We start from the raw sequence: 16148 nt of genomic DNA, 5'->3' as shown, positions 1-16148 counted from the left end.
TCGGTGCTGCCCAATATGGTAGCCATTAGCCTCATGTGGCTATTTTATATTAGAAATGATATTAGTATGACTGAGGAAATGAACTTTAATTGTATTTAATTTTAATGAATTTAAATCTAAATAGTCCCTTGGCTGGTGACTACCATATCGGATAGTTCAGTTTTTAGTGGATGTGATGCCATCCACTTCCTATTCTCCACTCTGCAGTGCTAGTGGAGGACTGACTGAGCTATTCGGCCTTAGCTGAATATGTAAATCTCTTTCCCAGCAGTATCTATTTATACATTCTGAGAATATTAAATAGAATATACATGGTATGATTATTCAGGATTTAGATATTTGACAAATCTCTTTCTAGAGAGAAATTTATATAGATTTCTCTATATCTATACACATCAATTGAGATCTACCTATAGATAGATCTCTATCTCAATAGATCTATATAAACAGCCTCCCAAACAGGTTCAGTTTCCAAATGATCTTAATTTGGCTAGGATTGTTTAGATATAAGTGTGATCATCATGGACGATCTTTTAGAACTCCCAACACATCAACATTATAAAAAAAAAGTGGGGGGTGGGGGAGATGAAAGATATTCTCAGACATTCCATGTAAGGAAATTGTGGTTGTAAGGTTTTTAATAATGACTTTTTCCTCTGACTGTTGATACAATGGCAGTGGTTCTTAGGGGGTGATTTTGCCTCCCTGGTAGACTTTTGACAATATCTGGATAAGTTTATGGTTGTTACAACTTGGTGGGAATTACTACTGGCACAGTGTATAGCCGTAAGGAATGTAGCTAAATGTTCTATGATTCACAGGATAGCTGCCACATTCCCTCACAATAAAGAATTATCTTTGACTAATGTCAGTAGGGCAAAAGTTGAAAAAGTATAATGCAATATAGTCATGATTCAAAGAAAATTAGCTTGAGTTTATTATTATAAATATATTTTAATGTATACAATATAATATTATGTATGTGGGACAAGAGAGACTCTCAGCTGATATAAAACTCAGAAGAAAATCTTAGCGCAGCAGTTATTTCATTAGCCAAATTAATCATAATGGAGAGGGCGGAGCAAGGATTTAGAAGCACAGAAGAGGTTTGAGTTTTGTTCCATACTAGTCCATAGTCATAAACTGTGTCACAAAATATACATTTAAATACATATGAAAATGACTGTTTTATCATACAAGTTAAATCTCTCCAGAGACTTTCTAAATTATTTGAATATTCTCTAAAAATACCATACGTCAAAGAATGCCAGCACTTTCTTAATAGGAAATTTAAATATTAGGCAGTAAGGTCTTTTTCAAAATCTTGTATCAAATTGTTTGTGGATGTCGAATTTTATACTGGCTTCTCAAGTTATTTACAAATATGTAATTTATACTGATTTCTTATTCTGTGGGTTCCTTACATGTTCTGAAGTTGTTTGAAAATAAAACTATTTAGAAAATAAAATGCATTAAGATATAATAAAACAGAAGTGGAGGGATCCCTGGGTGGCGTAGCGGTTTAGCGCCTGCCTTTGGCCCAGGGCGCGATCCTGGAGACCCGGGATCGAATCCCACGTCGGGCTCCCGGTGCATGGAGCCTGCTTCTCCCTCTGCCTATGTCTCTGCCTCTCTCTCTGTGTGTGTGTGTGACTATCATATATAAATAAAAGAAAAAAAAACCAGAAGTGGAAAGTAAATTTACATTAGGTTTGGAACTTCTCTCATTTTTAGAGATGGAAAGTAGCTCCTTCTCGGAGTCCTTTTTCTCTTCTTGTTTCCACCTAACAATAAGGACAAGAAATTTTGGGTTTTTTTTTTTCCCTAAATATCAAAAAAGCATTTTGGGGTAGTGTAGAACAGAACCCTGTGCTAGGCATTGTTTCCGGTTTTGTTGTCTGGTCTACAGATGTATTCATTGTTCCAAGGTATATATTAGGTAGTAGTTTAAAGAGTTTAAAATCTGTACTATTGGGTGTAAATGTAAAAGTCAATGTTCTTCATGTTTCAAAGAGAGGTACGTGTGCATCTGAGGACAAAAGGGAAGGACTCATAGCAGTGCCATCTTGTAAGTCCCAGGTTCCCACCTAGTGCCCCACCACATTTGTGTTAGCATTTGCCAAAACGAATTACCTTGATTTGTCTAGTACCATGAGCCTACAGATTCTTAATGAGGATTATTTAGTGGAGAAGTTAAAAACTGTGGAGTCAGGGAAGGGCAGCATGCCCTGTCAGGGAGAAAAATAGAGAATGCTTAGCCAGTGGGTATTTGTCTGATTAAATGGGATTATTCTAAAAAAAGAAGTATGTAGTAGGAACAGGAAGACGAGCAAGGAGATAATGAGAGACACTTAGCAGCAGTGGGCAGATATTTGTGGAGTTGACAGTATCTTGTACGCTCATGGTTAGCAAAGCACTTCAAATGATGTAAAAGAATGTCTGCTTTTCTCATGTTTAAGAGGCGTGTTGTCAAATTATGCTTATTTGCATCTTGAACTCAATGACAGTATACATGGCAACACATACTAAGCACAATTTCCTAGAGACCTCATTTACACTGCGGATGTAGAGGTGATTGTTGCATTAGATGTTGGTTTTAGATTTAATCCAGTCCCGATAACGAGTCACTCTGGTGTAAAGTCCAGGCTTGTTCTTTTTTCCACAGTCTATTCCCCAGCTTACTATTCCAATAAGATACCAGATGCTTCTATCACGAGCTATAACAAGAGGTCCTCCAGAATCACCCTAGAGAAGAAGAAATGTACACAATGTAATAAATTAAGAGGAGTAAAAAATGCAAGTTAATGAGCCTGTGAATATCTACTAAATTAATATTTTAAATTGAATGTATAAAATGAATTCTATTTTTACTTGCCATCAATATTAATGTAACAATAGAGTATATCACTTACAACTCTTTTTTATCTTACTACTTTCGCTTATCTGTGTTGATGTCTTCATTTGGAGGGTAGTGTGAATAAAGTTAAGTTTTCTCTTTGTGTAGTTTTTAGTTTTGCTCTTTCTAAACAGGAAGCACAAACTGAACCTAAGTCCAGGCATACAATTCTTACATAAATGACTTCAAGGCTCAACTATATGTCACCTCCTGTCCTGTTTGCTAGATATAATCACTTGCTTTAAATTTGAACTGCACGCTATTCCATTCACACTAGTCGATAGGAAACTGTCCTGGATGTTATACTGTTGTTCAGCAATAGGTTTGAAAGGAGAAAGATAAATGCAAAAGGCACCCCAGGCAAAGTGCATTATTTATTACAGACAGGCTTTTGTTTCCAAATGAAGACTTAATCCCTAGCCCTAGAGAACTGGTTTGAAGTGTGTGAATCTGGAGGACTTCCCTGATATCTTTAACCTAAGGTTTAGATTAATAATTTTTGAAATTATTTTTTAGCAATGAACCTATTCATTCGAATAAAGCATTATATGGAAGCCCCTTATAGACTTATTTTCTATTTAAAAAAATGATCCTGTTTTTTATTTATTTTTAAATGATCCTGTTTGAAGCAGGCCGGGGGTCCTAGAGTCTTGTGCCTTTAGTTCTCTTCCCTTCCCTTTCCATGCTTCTTAGTACACTTTAGAGCTCAGTGGACAGAGTATGAAAACTCTGGTCTACTAAACACAATGCTCGTCAGCTCCTTTGCTGTAGGATGACATCTCATTTAGGTCCTCAGTATTTTACTTTGCTACCGATGAAGGAAGCAAGGAAGCACAGACCAATGGAAGAGAACATTTGCTCTTGTGTAAATTTATATTCCTGCTCAGATGTAATGTGATCCAGTTGTATCATGGACCACCTGTTGTTTCTGCTTTTCCTCAGGAAGTAAAGTGAGTGGAAGAAGATCTTATATTCTAGAATATGTAGCCAAATCCTAGGTTTTTGTTCTTTTTGTTACTTGTGTGCTACATTACTAGAATGTAAATCCATTGTGAATTCAACATAGGTTTTTTTTTTTTATGTTTATGTTTCCTTCAGTAATTGCCACATTACCTTGCAACTTACAAAAAAATAAAAAAAAGCCCTGAATGAATAAGTGAATGAATGTTTATTATATCGCATTACAGACAGCCAATGGCAGATCAATAGTGCCACCTATACATTTAGGAAACACAGGTGTACGAATCAAATTCTCAAACATTCCCTAATCTTTTAAGAACTGCTAAACTGTTGGACCCCAAGTCAAAATCTTTAGTATTTTAGTTACTTATTTTTAGTCTTTTAAGTGCCCTGACTTTAAAACTGATATTCTCCTTAAATGCTTAATACTTAATGTTTTGTATGGTTTGGGAAAATGCTATTTATTTAGTTAATTTTAAGATATAATTTGTGAAGTGACACTTTAATATGAGTGAGTGTAGATAAATATATTTTTCCCTAATAGTGTAATTCTATCTGAATGTACACTGCTAAAACCCAAAGGATTAAGCACTGGTAAGATGATGGTGGTCTATTGGCCATGGAGATATCTGCAGACCCCATTCCATAGTGCCTTACATGTAGTAGGGATTAGATACCCAATTGTTATCACTGTGACTTGAAGCAATGATTGTGTGCTTTCTGGCTTGGTTTATACTATCTGCTTCTAGGATTTTCTTTCCCTCTAATGAAAGCCCTAATTTGCAACTGATGGTCATTTTTTACATGTGGTTCTGAACAGTAATAGGATGTTAAATGAGGAGCATTTCTTATAGGTCTCCCATTCCCTCCCTTTACATTCTCCTGTCTCCTCCACAACTTAATTATATGGAGTCATATGAAGTGACATTGGCCTATGGTCAGTAACGCCACCTCTATTCAACAAATGCACTTGTGTGGATCTGCGTCTATTCTTACCTCACAGGCATCTCGTTTTCCTGTTAAAAATCCAGCACATATCATTCCTGATGATACGGCACCACCATATACATTAACTTGATTACATATATCGTTACTTATGATCTCTACTTCGACTTGTCGCAGAGCATTGGGAAAGGGACCTAAAGAAGAAAAAAGTAGATGAAGAATTTTCATGTTATTGCTTATGATAATTGTTGTATCTTACAAACGATGGATCAGTGATAAGGCATATGTCTTGAAGTTGTAGGACTCTGAGCTTAATGACAATGCTAAGGTTAAAGTTATATTTCTTGTATGCCTTCTATGTGCTAGGTACCATTTTGGCACTTTACTTTCACTGTCTTACTTAATCCTTGCAATAACCAACAAAGTTAGATACGAATATCCTCTTTTTCAGACGAGAAAAACAAAGTTTACCCAGTTATGACTCTTATTGATCACATAGCTAAATGGGAGATGACATTAAATTTAAGCCCAGGGCATTTCTCACCACCTGGAATAATCGGTGATAGTTCACCTTACCTTACCTGAAAATCTACCACATTACTCTAAAAAGAACACAACTATACTGGGAATTGAGAATCCTTTAGGAAGAGCAGTATAGAGCAAGGTTGTATCGTAGAAAGTCATTGTAATACTGAATAAATGGAATACGCTTGCTTCATCAGAAGAACCATGTCTACTTTGATCTCAAATGGCTGTCCAAAACTAATTCCAGTGTAAGTAATAAATACCAAGATAAGGAACAGATCATGTTTTATTAATGACCCACACATTTATTGACTTGTTATATATGAAAAGTACTTTTCATTGTGTATTTATGTTTTTATCATTCTGTTCTCATTACCTCTTAACAGCTTTTATTTTAAAGACTGTATTAGTTCTTCATATGGAAATGGGTATTCTGTTTACAACAGATTCAAAGACAATTGAGAAGAGGAAGAAGGGCTGTTAATAAAACATGATCTGTTTCTTAGGTAAATAATTTACATATAGTTTCATCTGCCTCTGAATTTCTGATTCTTGTTCCAGACTCTTACTAAAATGTTGTAGTCTTATTTAGGTACTTGATCTACCAAGTCTTTGCCATTTCATTTTTATAGGAATCTGCTTCCCTTCAATAGGTACTGTCGAATCCCAAAGGATTTGATTCCCGTTTGTACTCATTACCATTCCCTATAGAACAAAGCAGACTCCCAGAAACAAGGAAAAGAATTCTCAGATTATGACAGTATAACAACCTGCACCCAATGTCAGAATTTTGAAGTACATACTGAAAGGAAGTAGATTCCTATAAGAGTCTGGAACAAGAATCAGAAATTCAGAGGCAGATGAAACTATATGTAAATTGTTTACCTAAGAGAAGTAGAACTAGAGACTCATATCAGGACCTAAAGATCTATCTTTGCAGTTTATTGTGTGTTATTAAATGTAGTAAAATGTCATACTTGTGAACTTTATAAATTCCTAAGGTCAAAAACTCCTCCATAGATCCATCAGAGGGGGCTGTTTAATATTTAGCATCACATGTGCCATTTAAATTGATGCTTAAGAATGTTTTCGTTTAGTTGCATGACACATCGTAGAGGTTTATCATTATTACTGCTCACAAATCACATACTTTAAGATTCATGCAGCCATAGCAGAATCTCTGCATATTGAGATAGCAACAGAAAGAAAGGATGTGAAGAAACATGCTTTAATAATTTTTGAAAAGAAAGTTATAACTAGTTTCCAAAATAGCCCATAAAGAAGACATTAAACATAGATACTGTGTAACAGCTATAGCCAAAGTTTTCATAAGTCACCATATCTGGGTTTTTCTGTTTGTTGTTTTGTGATACTTTTCACAGGACACCTTGATTTCATCTCTTATTTTCAATACTGTGATTTTGAATCTTACTTTATGACTCCATTCAAATGGAAGATGGGATTGCATTTTTTGCTTAGGCTTTTTTTTATTGAGATACTCACCATTAGCTTTTAATGCTCCCCATCCAGTGACAAACACTGGACTCTGAGACAAGACTTCAAAAGTAGCATCTGGGAGGCAGACTCTGCCCACATCACTGGAAAATAGGACTGGGGTGGAGAGCTTCACCACAGCGATGTCATCGTCATGATTATGGGCAGCATAGTTTTCGTGAATGATAATTGATTGTATCTTTCTTCTCATCAATGGAGGGCTGAGAGTTGTTCCAAAACTAGCCGTCCAGAGTTTGGGGTTTTTGTAACTGATCACAGATGAAAAGGATTAGGGTTGATTCATTGCTGATTCAAAGTTGCCCAGGACTCTGAATCAGCATGGGACATAGGGGCAGTAGAAGGACAAATTGTTTAAGGTGATAGTTGATGGGTCTTCCCACTTTATTTGAGGCTTCTCCCCCCAGGACTGCTTTGCTTTATTTAGCCGATACAAATCCCCCCATTCTAAGGTAGCTTCTATTACTCCTCTTGAGGAGGAGTTTGTATTTTCTAAAGGAAACAAAATATTATTGTTATTTTGATTATAAAAGTAATACAGATTAGTTGAAGATAAATAAATAAAATTAGACATATGTATCCACATATGTACATGCCCACACACACATATATACCCTCATATGCATGCAGTAATATAAACATCTGTATAGCTATGGAAGGAGAAAGAGAGAGGGAATGAAGGGAAAAGGAGAGGGAGAGGTGTCACATTGGAGCCATACATTATATATTGTTTTCTCATCCTTTCTTTTTAGTTAACATTTTACCTAGAATATTTCCCATATTATATGAATTTCACTAGAGTTATTGTTATCTCTTTTTTATCTCCACATATGCCTTATGTTAAATCTTCAAAAAAGATATAATAATAACAGTGCAGCACTAAATATATTCATAAGGGATAATCTGATGTAAGTTTGTGGGTCAGGATACTGTATTAGCAGAGTTTTTTTTTTTTTTTAATCTACAATATATCTTAGGAAAACTGGTGACTGTGTTTAACTTTTGACAGTGTTGACTTGTTCTTAAAGTTAGGAATGCTGGAGAATATATTTTCAGTTGGAGCTGAAGATTCTGTAACTTTTCTGCTACTCTTTAGTATCTATCATTTGTCCCTAAGCCTGCTTCACAGTCATGAGTTCCAGTGGGAGGCCTAGATGCTCATAAAAGAATGAAAAAAGTAGAGGTACCTGGCTAGCTAAAAATTGGTTAAGCATCTGCCTTTGCCTCAGATAATGATCTCCGGGTCCAGGGGTTCCTGAGATTGAGACCCTCATCCATCCCCTTGTTGAGTGGGGCATCTGCCCCTTCCCCTGCTTATGCTCACGCTCTCTCTCTATCTCTCTTTCTCAAATGAATTAAAAATCTTTAAAAACAAAAAACGAATGAAAAGGGGATGACAGTTATAGGAAATGAAGGTGAGAAAAGGAAATGAAATTGGTGATCCTGTTGATACAGATTGAACTTACATATCAAAGCAATGAGCAGCAGTCAGGAGCCACTCCTCACTGATCAAAGAAGCTCCACAGAAATGAATGTCATCTATTTGCAGGCTGGCTTGCCATGGCCAATCAGCTTTTTTTGCAGGATAACCCTCAGCAATTCTTTCCATGGAAGGAAACTCCTTCCCTCTTCCACAACCTGTCAGAAGGAAATAAGATAGTTATTTATATATTTTATTTTATTCATTTATTTTAGTTGACACACAATGTTACATTAGTTTTAGGGGTACAACATAGAGATTCAACCTCTCTATACATTATGCTACGCTTGCAACAAGTGTAGCTATAGGATGGTTATTTTTAAACAGTTATAAACACCTGTAGGCATATTTGACACAGAGTTAAAGATGGAAACATTTGTAGGTTTGCCTTGCCTTTAAAAAATTAATCAAAATTATATAATAGAATGATTATTCAAATTGAAAAATGATTAATTTTTTAAAATAAACTATGTAATATTCTCCTTGGTACATTTAAAGCTGCTTCAGTTTAAGATTTGTTTTATCATATATTTTAGGTTATTTTATTATGTACGGCAATTTATTCCAGGAATATCTGAGTGTCAAATGTACACTATTAATTGCAGAAAAATATCATTTGTACACTTAAAATACTTGTCTAATATTATAGACATTATCCTACTATAATTTGTCAAAATTCACATAATTAAAATTAGTGTGTGTCATTTAATTCTTTTTTTTTAAAGATTTATTTTTATTTATTTATGATAGAGAAAGAGAGAGGCAGAGGGAGAAGGAGCCTCCACGCTGGGAGCCCAACGCGGTGCTTGATCCCGGGACTCCAAGATCGCGCCCTGGGCCAAAGGCAGGCGCAAAACCGCTGAGCCACCCGGGGATCCCCGGTGTCATTTAATTCTAAGCAGAATTTTCTACTTTAACAAAGTGAACCAAATAAAAATAAATATGATAAAATGATAGGGGAGATGGCCTGGGGAGCTCAGCGGTTGAGCGTCTGCCTTTGGCTTAGGGTGTGATCCTGGAGTCCCCAGGTCAAGTCCCACATCAGGCTCCCTGCATGGAGGTTGCTTCTCCCTCTGCCTGTGTCTCTGCCTCTCTCTCTCTCTCAGTGTCTCTCAAGAATAAATAATTAAAATCTTAAATAAAATAAAATCTTAATAAAATAAAATAATGATAAGGAATTGTTAAAAGAAGTAATCAATGAAACTTACTGTCAGGAATAACAAGTTATTTCTAAGGAGCCCATGTACATATTCCCAATTATTAATAGTATTTTTTTCCTTATGGAAAATTAGGTCATGTATCTATTCAGAAATATATATTTTTGCAAAATAGTAAACATGGAAATAGAGAAACTCTAGCAGTATTTTGAGTTTTAGCATTTGATCTACAAACATTACACTGATATTCTTGAACTTACAGCTGTTCAGAATGTGCTCTGCTTGTGCTTCATTCATATCTGGAAAAAAACAAGAGGACTGCTCAGCAGTGGAACAATTATCATTTGAAAATATTATGCCTGCATACATGAATGTTTCTGGTTGGAATGAAATGAATTATTCAGGAATTTCTTAATTTAAAGGCAATATAATAAAATCTTACAAAAAGGAGAGGCCTGGATATAAATTAAAGCCTCCTTCTAACTATCTGTGGACTCTAGGAAAATCCTGGTTTACTGTTTTAAAATCATTGGCATAGAGAAAGATATTACTTGTCATAAAAGAGGACTACATCTAATTAATTTATCCATGCCAATTTATTAAAATGCAAGTTAAGCAGAGGAGTCTAGGACTTCTTTCATATATGTATTATTTTATGGTGGACACTATTTCCTTCTGTCCTCATTCATACATTAGTAATATGATAAAGATACCCAAAGCATCTTAGATGATTGACATCTCCATGGAGGCTCCTAGTGAAATAAAGATCCACCAATGTACTAACAAATCTTCAAAACATGTTAGTCATTTTATCATAAACTAAAATAGAAGAAAATATGATCAGTGACTATTCCCCAAAATTATATGAATTGTTTCTTATGCCAGATACTATAATGAGCAACCCAGACCCACATTTTTGTTAAGATAAAAACCAGTATAGAGTTTTGGTAAGCCTGCAAATTAATGAATCTATCAGTCAGACTCTATAGAGGAACATTGTGTTCATCAGCAGGGAACTATGCTTATGTTTATTATTATATTTATTAGAATAAATCTCTTAGAATTAGGTTTTTCCAATAATAACAATTCTCTAGTGGCTTCCCTAATATTTGTAATGAATCCACCTGGACTTTCTGTTTCTTGACTGTGCCAAGGTGCTCTTATAGTCTTTATTCCAGTTGTCCCTTCTGAGAGAAATGCTCTCCCTTGACCATTCTCGTGGTTGGTTCCTTGTTAACATTCAGATCTTAGCTTAAAAATCCTCTCCTCAGAGAGGTTTTCCACGGCAAGTCAAAGTAGCCTTCCACTCTCTATTCTCTGTATGTAAATTCACATTATTCAATATTACTTTGTTTATTTACTTATTCAGTAAACCATTATCTTTTTATTCCAGTTGAAATGTTCTATAATTTCACTGGCACAACTAGGTTCTCAAAATATTTGCTTAATGAATAATGAGCAGTAGTGATAATTAATAATTTACTAAGTCCTATATACCAGGGACTGTACCAAATATTGCTATATCCTCACAATAATATTATGAAGCAAGGCTGTTAAGGACATGATTTAAATATTTCTTAAGGTAAAATCTTATCATACAATCCTTTCACCGTAAGGTCAATTAAAGTCTAGTGTCACATTCTGTAGGTTATGGATCAGTGAGAGGGGTGGAATTATGGTTACTTCACAGGTAACTTTAGCCTAGTCTCATTTCTATCTGTAGAAACTGATGATGAACTTCCATGGTGATGCTATATCCCATATTTGTTTGAGTGTGTCTGGCAATTCTTCCAAGTGTGATCCATAGGTAATACTGTTCTAGATGCATAGGAGAGAAGCTAATTGCTTACATATAGTGAATGCCCCGGGCATCTGATAAATGATGGGAGATAATAAATTATAAGGACTTGAGCTATGAGCAATGGTAGTATTAATAAAGGACAATATGGTGAGTTTCCTAGTATTCTTTTCATCTCACACATACTCTGGACTGGGGACAAAGAAAGTCCTGCAATCTAAAACCATCAATAGGCATAAACAAGAAATACTGAGAAAAGTCTGTTCTGTCTCTACAAATACTGGGAATGAAGCAAAACAAAGGCCTAGTGAGGAGCCGAAACCTTCTGCTTCACAACATAGGGATGGCTATCCATTTTGCCAGTAGCAGTGACAGCAAGAAAATCTTGGTCATCCCAAACCCCACTTCCCAACCAGGGCACCAGCTTGTACACTTACACCCAGAGGGACAACATCAAACTTTATATACCTAGTGACATTAATAGGTTCAGGCCCACTACACCCCTCCACAGAGGAAGGCCCAGGAATACAAAGCAGCCTAGAAAAGCCTATTCTACTCTCACATAGGAGATAAGAGGAAGCAGAAGTTGAAAGGAAACTCCAGAAGACTAGAATAGTGGTGCAAGGACCCTGAAAACTAACTTTTTATTGAAACATTGAGAGTAGGTGAGAATCTATGCTCCAAACCTAAATAATTAAACTACCTGCTAGAATAAAAGAATTAAACATGATCAAGAGTCTCCTAATATGATAACCAAATGTGTAGAATACAACAAAAAATATTTACCATACCAAACCCCAGGAAAACCAGAATCTATATGAGAAAAGACAATCAACTGATGCCAATACTGAGATGAGTACAATGTTGGAAGTATCTGATGTGGATTTTAAAGCAGATGCGAGAAAAATAATTTATCAATTTCAAATTCTCTTGAAACAACTGAAAAAATAGAAAATCTAAGCAAAGATATAGAAGTTATAGAAATCAAATGGAAGGGCGCTTCAGGCAGTTAAGCATCCAACTCTTGATCTCAACTCAGGTCTTGATCTTAGGGTTATGAGTTCAAATCCCATGTTGGGCTCCATGCTGGGTGTGGAGCCTACTTTAAAAAAAGGAAAAATGTAGGACTGAAAAATATAATAATAAGAGTAATAAAACAAATGCTGCTAGGTTGTCTTAACAATAGAGTGGAGATGGGGATACAATCAGTAAACTTGGATGAAATTAAATAGTATTTACTCAGAAGAACAGAGAGAAAAGAGACTGAAAAAAATGAGCAAATCTGAGATTTGTGTGATAATAACAAAAGACTTAACATTGTATATTATCAGAATTCCAGAAGGAGAAGAAAAAGAGTGTGAGACTGAAAAAGTGCTCAAGGAAATAATGGTTGGAAACTCCCCAAATTTGGATAAAGACAGAGGTCTATAGATTCAAGAAGCTGGGAAAATCTCAAATAAGAAAAACTCAAATCTACCCCAAGACCCATTGTAATTGTTACTAAAAACTAAAGACAATGAAAAAAACCTTAAAAACAGAAAAAGTGATACGTTACCTATAAAGTAACACCAATTCAAATAACAGCAGAGTTCTCATCTGAAACCGTGGAGGACAAAAGGAAGTGGCAAAGCATTTTTCAAGTTCTGAAAGAAAAAACTATCAACCATGAATCCTATATCCTTTGAAACTACATTTAGAAATAAATGTATTCTAGGATAAAGAGAAATGAAAAGAATTAGTTTCTAACAGAGCTACTCTTGGATAATGGCTAGAGGAAGCTCTCCAAACAAAAAGCAAAGTACCTTCAGAAAGGAAAGAGACAGAATGTGTAAGAACAGAAATAGACTATTTTTCACCTTATAGGTTTCTTTAAATATATTTTATGGTTGAAACAAAAGATGCAGTGCCATCTGATGTGAATATATAGAGAGGAAATACTTAAGAAAAATGTTTCTAAAAAATGGGGGGGGGGGGGGGGTGTGCAAAGAGACCAAAATGGAAGTGATACAATGTTGACACCAGTAGTCTATGATGTAATGTATGTTAATATCTAGAACAGCCACTAGGGGAGCTATACCTGGTGATAAACTCAAAAGCATTACAAATAAATAAAAATGGAACCCTAAAACAAATGTTCCTGCTACCGACAGGGAGGGAGGAAAAAAGAAACAGAGGAACAAGACACAGCACAAAAGAAATCAAATAATAAAATGACTTAAGCTCTAACATATCAATATTTAATATGTGAATGGTTTAAGTACCTCAATGAAAAGACAGAATAGCAGAGTATAATTAAGAAAACATGATTCAGCTATTTGTTTTTACACTGAAATTTCCAAATTGAAAGTAAAAGGATGCAAAAAAATAGAACATACAAATATGAATCCAGAAAAAAAAAAAAGCAGTGGTGGCTCTATTAATATCAAATAAAGTGGTCTTTGGAGAAAAATTACTGGGGACATAGAAGGACATTACTTGATGATAAAAGGATCAATCTACTATGAATATTTAATCATTTTAAATGCATGTTTACAAATAGCAGAGCTTCAAAATACATCAAGCAATAACTAAGAGAGCTGAAAGAAGGAATAGACAAATTCACAATTATAATTGGGGACTTCAACATCCTCTAGAATCAACAAATTGATAGCATTACTAGACAGAAAATCAGCAAGGATATATAATTAACGCTACCAACAAGACCTAATTGATGTTTATAAACCACTCCACCCAACAATAACAGAAAGCACATTCTTTATAAACACCTGTGGAACATTCATTAAAAAGGACCATATCTTGTGTCATATTTAAAAGAATTGAACTCAGAATATGTTCTCTGTTCATAGTGGGGTCAAACTAGAAATCAATAAAGAAAGGTAAGGAGGGGCCGCCCCGGGGCCCAGCGGTTTAGCTCCACCTTCAGCCCAGGGCGTGATACTGGAAACCTAGGATCCTGTCCTACATTAGGCTCCCTACATGGAGCTTGCTTCTCCCTCTGCCTGTGTCTCTGCCTCTCTCTCTCTCTCTCTCTCTCGAATAAATAAAAATAAAATCTTTAAAAAGAAAAGAATAAGGAGAAAATCTCCGAACACTTGGGAATTAAACAACAGACTACTAAATAATACATGGGCCCAAAAAGAAGTACCAAAGAAGTAAAAAATTACATAGAATTGAATCAATACAAATGTACAAACATAGCAAATATCATGGGATGCAGGTAAAGTATTACAGAGAGGAAAATCAATCATAGCACTAAATGTTTATCTTAGAAAAGAAAAGATATTGAGTTCCTAACAAAAAAAAAAAGAAAGAAAGAAAAAGAAAAAGAAAACTAGAAAAAGAAGAGCAGAGTGAGCCCAAAGCAAGGAAGAGGAAGGAAATAATAAAGAAAAAAATCAATAAAGATCAAAATTTCAATCAAAATTAGAAACAGAAAGATAATATAGAACAATCAATGAGACAAAAAACATTCATTGTAAGAAAAAGTCAATAGAATTGATAAACTTTTGGAAGATTGACAAAGATAAAAAGATAAACTTCTAGAAGACTGACAAAGACACAAATCACCAATGTCAGGAATTAAATGAGGGGATATCACAAAAGAACCTGCATAAAGAAGAGATGGTATATATACAATGGAATATTGCTCAATCATCAGAAAGAATTAAATCTTGCCATTTGCAATGACAAGGATGGAACTAGAGGGTATTATGCTAAGCAAAATGAGTCAGAGAAAGACAAATACCATATGATTTCACTCATATGTGGAATTTAACAAACAAAATGGATGAACATAGGGGAAAGGAAGGAAAAATAAAATAAGATGAAAGTTGAGAGGGAGGCAAACCATAAAGGACATTGAACTCTAGGAAACAAATTGAGGATTGCTGAAGGGGAGGAGGGTGGGGGAAGGGATAATTGGGTGATGGGCGTTAAGGAAGGCACTTGATGTAATGAGCACTTGGTGTTATATGCAATTGATGAATCACTCAATTCTACCTCTGAAACTAAAACAAACAACAACAACAACAACAAAAACCAAAAACCCAAAAAACAAAACAAAAGTTATAGGATTACCATACTGTCCTGTGAGTATATGCATACGATGATTTAAAATAAGTGTCCGCATGAAAACTTTTTAAAAAGTAAGAAATACTTTGAACAACTTTACATTCATAAATTTGACAATTTAAAGAGGACAAATCCCTTAAAAACCATAAACTACCAAAACTCAAGAAAGATGATATAGATAACTTGAATATTCCTACTATTAAAGAAATTGAATAAAAGATTAAAAAAAAATCCTTAGGCCCAAATGGATTCAGTGGAGACTTTGGCAAAACATTCAAAGAATTAACAGTACTTTTATACAATCTCTTCTAGGAATTATAAGAAAGCATTTCCTAGTTCATTTGATGTGGCCAGCATTTTCCTGCTATTGAAACTAGATTAACAAAGAAACAGACTAATATCTATCATGAATTTAGATGCAAAATTCTCAACAAAATTTTAACCAATTGAATCCAACAATATATATAAAGAATAATACAGTGATGAAATGGGTTTATTTCAGGTATGGAAGGTTCAATGTTTGTAAATCAATTAGTATAATCTACCATGTCAATAGGCTATAGGAAAAAATTATATGATTATGTCAATTGAAACAGAAATACATTCAGCAAAATTTGGCACCTATCACACCACCACACAGACCTATTACACACAATAAAAAAAAAAAAAAAAAAAAGGAAAGGGTAGCCCCTGTGGCGCAGCGGTTTGGCACTGCCTGCAGCCTGGGGTGTGATCCTGGAGACCCGGTATCGAGTCCCACATCGGGCTTCCTGTATGGAGCCTGCTTCTCCCTCTGCCTGTGTC

At 35.0% G+C, this 16148-nt stretch overlaps 1 protein-coding gene across 1 annotated transcript in view; it reads right to left on the bottom strand.

Moving 5' to 3' along the window:
- Nucleotides 1-934: 934 nt before the first annotated feature.
- LOC112923649 (transmembrane protease serine 11G-like) overlaps nt 935-16148 on the bottom strand; it is a 28974-nt gene continuing 13760 nt past the window's right edge. Inside the window, exons 5-9 of the mRNA XM_026003490.2 lie at nt 9736-9774; nt 8305-8476; nt 6830-7089; nt 4853-4995; nt 935-2745 (exon numbers count right to left, since the gene is read on the bottom strand). Coding sequence (XP_025859275.2) covers nt 2584-2745; nt 4853-4995; nt 6830-7089; nt 8305-8476; nt 9736-9774 — 776 coding nt within the window. The 3' untranslated portion in view covers nt 935-2583. The remainder of the gene's footprint in view (nt 2746-4852; nt 4996-6829; nt 7090-8304; nt 8477-9735; nt 9775-16148) is intronic.

This window comes from Vulpes vulpes, chromosome 2 (assembly GCF_048418805.1).
Source record: "Vulpes vulpes isolate BD-2025 chromosome 2, VulVul3, whole genome shotgun sequence".
Classification (NCBI taxonomy): Eukaryota; Metazoa; Chordata; class Mammalia; order Carnivora; family Canidae; genus Vulpes; species Vulpes vulpes.
This window is presented reverse-complemented; position numbering and strand designations above follow the sequence as displayed.